The 2,783-nt window shown below is 44.8% G+C and overlaps 1 protein-coding gene across 1 annotated transcript; it reads left to right on the plus strand.

Moving 5' to 3' along the window:
* Positions 1 to 545: 545 nt before the first annotated feature.
* On the plus strand, positions 546 to 2,783 carry LOC104425033. The gene is made up of 2 exons (XM_010037597.3): positions 546 to 687; positions 1,164 to 2,783. Exon 2 carries the CDS (start codon positions 1,166 to 1,168, stop codon positions 2,213 to 2,215), a length of 1,050 nt encoding a protein of 349 aa, XP_010035899.2. The 5' UTR covers positions 546 to 687; positions 1,164 to 1,165; the 3' UTR covers positions 2,216 to 2,783.

Genomic DNA, 2,783 nt, shown 5'->3' on the forward strand with positions numbered 1-2,783 from the left:
CATGGCATTGATCCTAATTGTGGGCTAATTGATTTAGTGAATATGTGATAGTTTTAGTAAATAGGAAATTTATAATTCTTTGTATATTATTTCCTTTTCTTCTTTTTCATTCTTGCACTATAAATGAGTTAATGTAGTTGTATACAGTGAGATCAATATACAGAGAAATTTCCTCATTTTTTTCCTTCATTTCCTGTCATATTTTTACTCGATCTGTGATGTTCTCGAGGCATTTCGCATGCTTGGGTCATCAGGATCGGTAACGTTGCATTGTCGAGGCGTTTCGACATGATCGGCAGGAATGGTGGGATTGGTGGCATTTCAATAATCATCCTTCAGTGTGTCGTACCCTTGATCAAACTCGGATCATTTGTAATTCGGAGCACGTCGCCTCGACCCGTTTCAGGGTCGAAAATCGGGCCCAAACGCGAGCCCGGTCCTGCGCGGTCTCCAGAGGCCCATTTGATTTGGGCTGCGACGCCGATCTCGGCCCAATCCCCCATTTCCATCCGGAGAAACATCCTCTCCACTCGCGGAACGGGGCGCGTGCAAGCGGATCGCCGTCTTCCGTCAGCCGAAACGTCGAGCTCGGTTTCGCCATTGAAGCCGAAGGCGAGAGAAGCTTCCTTCGTTTCCTCCTATCCTCGCCGGCGCTTTCCTCCCCTCCATCCCTCGTCAGATCCACCGGTGAGTTCACGTTCGCCTGTCCGATCTGACGGGCACTTGCGTTTTTCGTTCTCCTGTTTGTTTGTTTGTTTGTTTTTTTTTCTCGAGTGAATCGGCTTGCGTTATAGAGAAAGAGCCAGTCCTTTAGATTGGAGGCGAAAGCAGCGATCTTGAACTCGTTTGCATATTGGTCAGATAATACCCACCATGGAAGAAGGAGATTGCGTCTTTTTTTTTTTTTTTTTGAGGTCAGTCTTTTTGCTTGGACATTGTAGAGAGGTGATATTGGTGATGAATTCTGGTTTTTTTGCACGGGGATTCATTCCAGAGAAATAGGGAAGAAAGAAGAAGAAGAAGAATTTGTATAATATAGAGCTGTTGGACTTGATTCCTTGGCTTTCAGAAATTCATGTCAATGGTTGCTGATGCTAAGCTAGTGTAGTTCTCCATTGCAGCGGATTCATTTCCATGTAAATCGTCTCGTTGTGCTGTTGCAGCGATGTTGAAGCGCGGGAGCAGATCGAAACAATGGTTTGGCGTTTGTAACTTGAGCGTTCCGGCTCTGGTTACGTATGCCGCACTGGTTGTTTTAGCTCTGGTTCTGTTCTACTGGGGTGGTGGTAAAGAGCCAGTGCCAGTGCCAGTGCCGGCGCATGTGAAGCAAAGATGGGATAGGTTCGACTCTTCGGTTCAGTTTCGCCCTGTTGTGGAGCTCAGGAATGGGACGGATTTGATATCGCAGATACCCGATTCTCCGAAAGCAGTGCTGTTTATAGCTCATGGGTGTAATGGCAGAGCTATCAATTTTTGGGACAGATCTCCTACTTGCCAGCAATGCGTTGGTTTGCCTGAAGAAAGACTACTTGTGCTTGAAGGTCTTTCTAGGAAATTCGCCGTTCTCACTGTCTCCAGCGTGGGAAGATGCTGGACAATGGGAGAGGAAAGGTTAATTGTTAGAGATATCATTCGATGGTGGGTTGGGAAGAACAAGCTCGAAAAACTTCCTCTTGTGGCTTTAGGGGCATCCTCTGGTGGTTACTTTGTTTCTGCCCTCGCAACAAATTTGAGGTTTAGTAGCATTGTGCTGATGATTGCGGAGGGGATATTTGATCAGATGGATGTACGAGAGGATTATCCGCCCACCCTATTTGTTCACATGCCCAAGGACACCATTAGACAGCAGAAGATAGATGAATTCATGCCAGATTTGAAGAGTAAGGGGATTGATGTTGCTGCAGTCGAATGTGTGGAGTTTCCTCTGTCAGCTAGTACTTTGGCTGATAGAATTCCTGGAGTAGATGAAAATGTCTCAGCCAAGTTATTTGAGCTGTTTCGTAGTAAGGGCTTTGTAGATGCAAATGGGTATATGAAGAGGGATGGGCGTGCTATGCGCTGGAAGAAGGCTCTTCAGGAGAATAAGAATATATTGCTGGATAGGCAACTGGTTAATCATGTCCAGGAGGAGTTGAACCTTGCATTTGCATATCATGAAATGACAAGCTTGCAGTCCGAGCAAATATTTAAGTGGTTTGAGTCTCACATGAGCTGATTTTGGCAGCAAATTTTTCCTTTCGTTTGGGATGAGCTTTGCATTGGTGCTTAAGTATCTAATGTCTGCTCTCCCCTGATTGCTTCTCATTCATAAAGCTCCGAACTGAACTTGGCCTGAAAAGTGTTGATGGACGCATAAGTTCCCTTGTTGAGTTTACAATGTGTAGAGACATGAAGCGTCAGCACTGGACTCTGACTGAAAAGCAATGCAAAACTGATCAGTCCCCGACACGACAACTGGAACGTATGCAAATTTCTCCTCTGTTGGGTGAAAGTAATGCTGAATGTGAAATTGGATATTGTGAATCATATGGTGATCAACTGGTGTTTTTTTTTTTTTGTTACCTCCCTTTATTCAACCAACTTTCTTGGTCTACCCTATGCACATCTGAACAGAGTAGCCCTCTTGGCACTTGACTTTGTAAGTTTTTAACTTCTCTCGAGGGGGTCACACGCCAAGAGGTAGATGGTGGTCTTTCTAGAGACATGAACTATGATTCAATACATGGTTTTGGGTACTTATATTCAATTGTTATCTCATCAAAGGTGGGTACTTGAAAGAAGCA

Source organism: Eucalyptus grandis, chromosome 11, assembly GCF_016545825.1.
Source record: "Eucalyptus grandis isolate ANBG69807.140 chromosome 11, ASM1654582v1, whole genome shotgun sequence".
Classification (NCBI taxonomy): domain Eukaryota; kingdom Viridiplantae; phylum Streptophyta; class Magnoliopsida; order Myrtales; family Myrtaceae; genus Eucalyptus; species Eucalyptus grandis.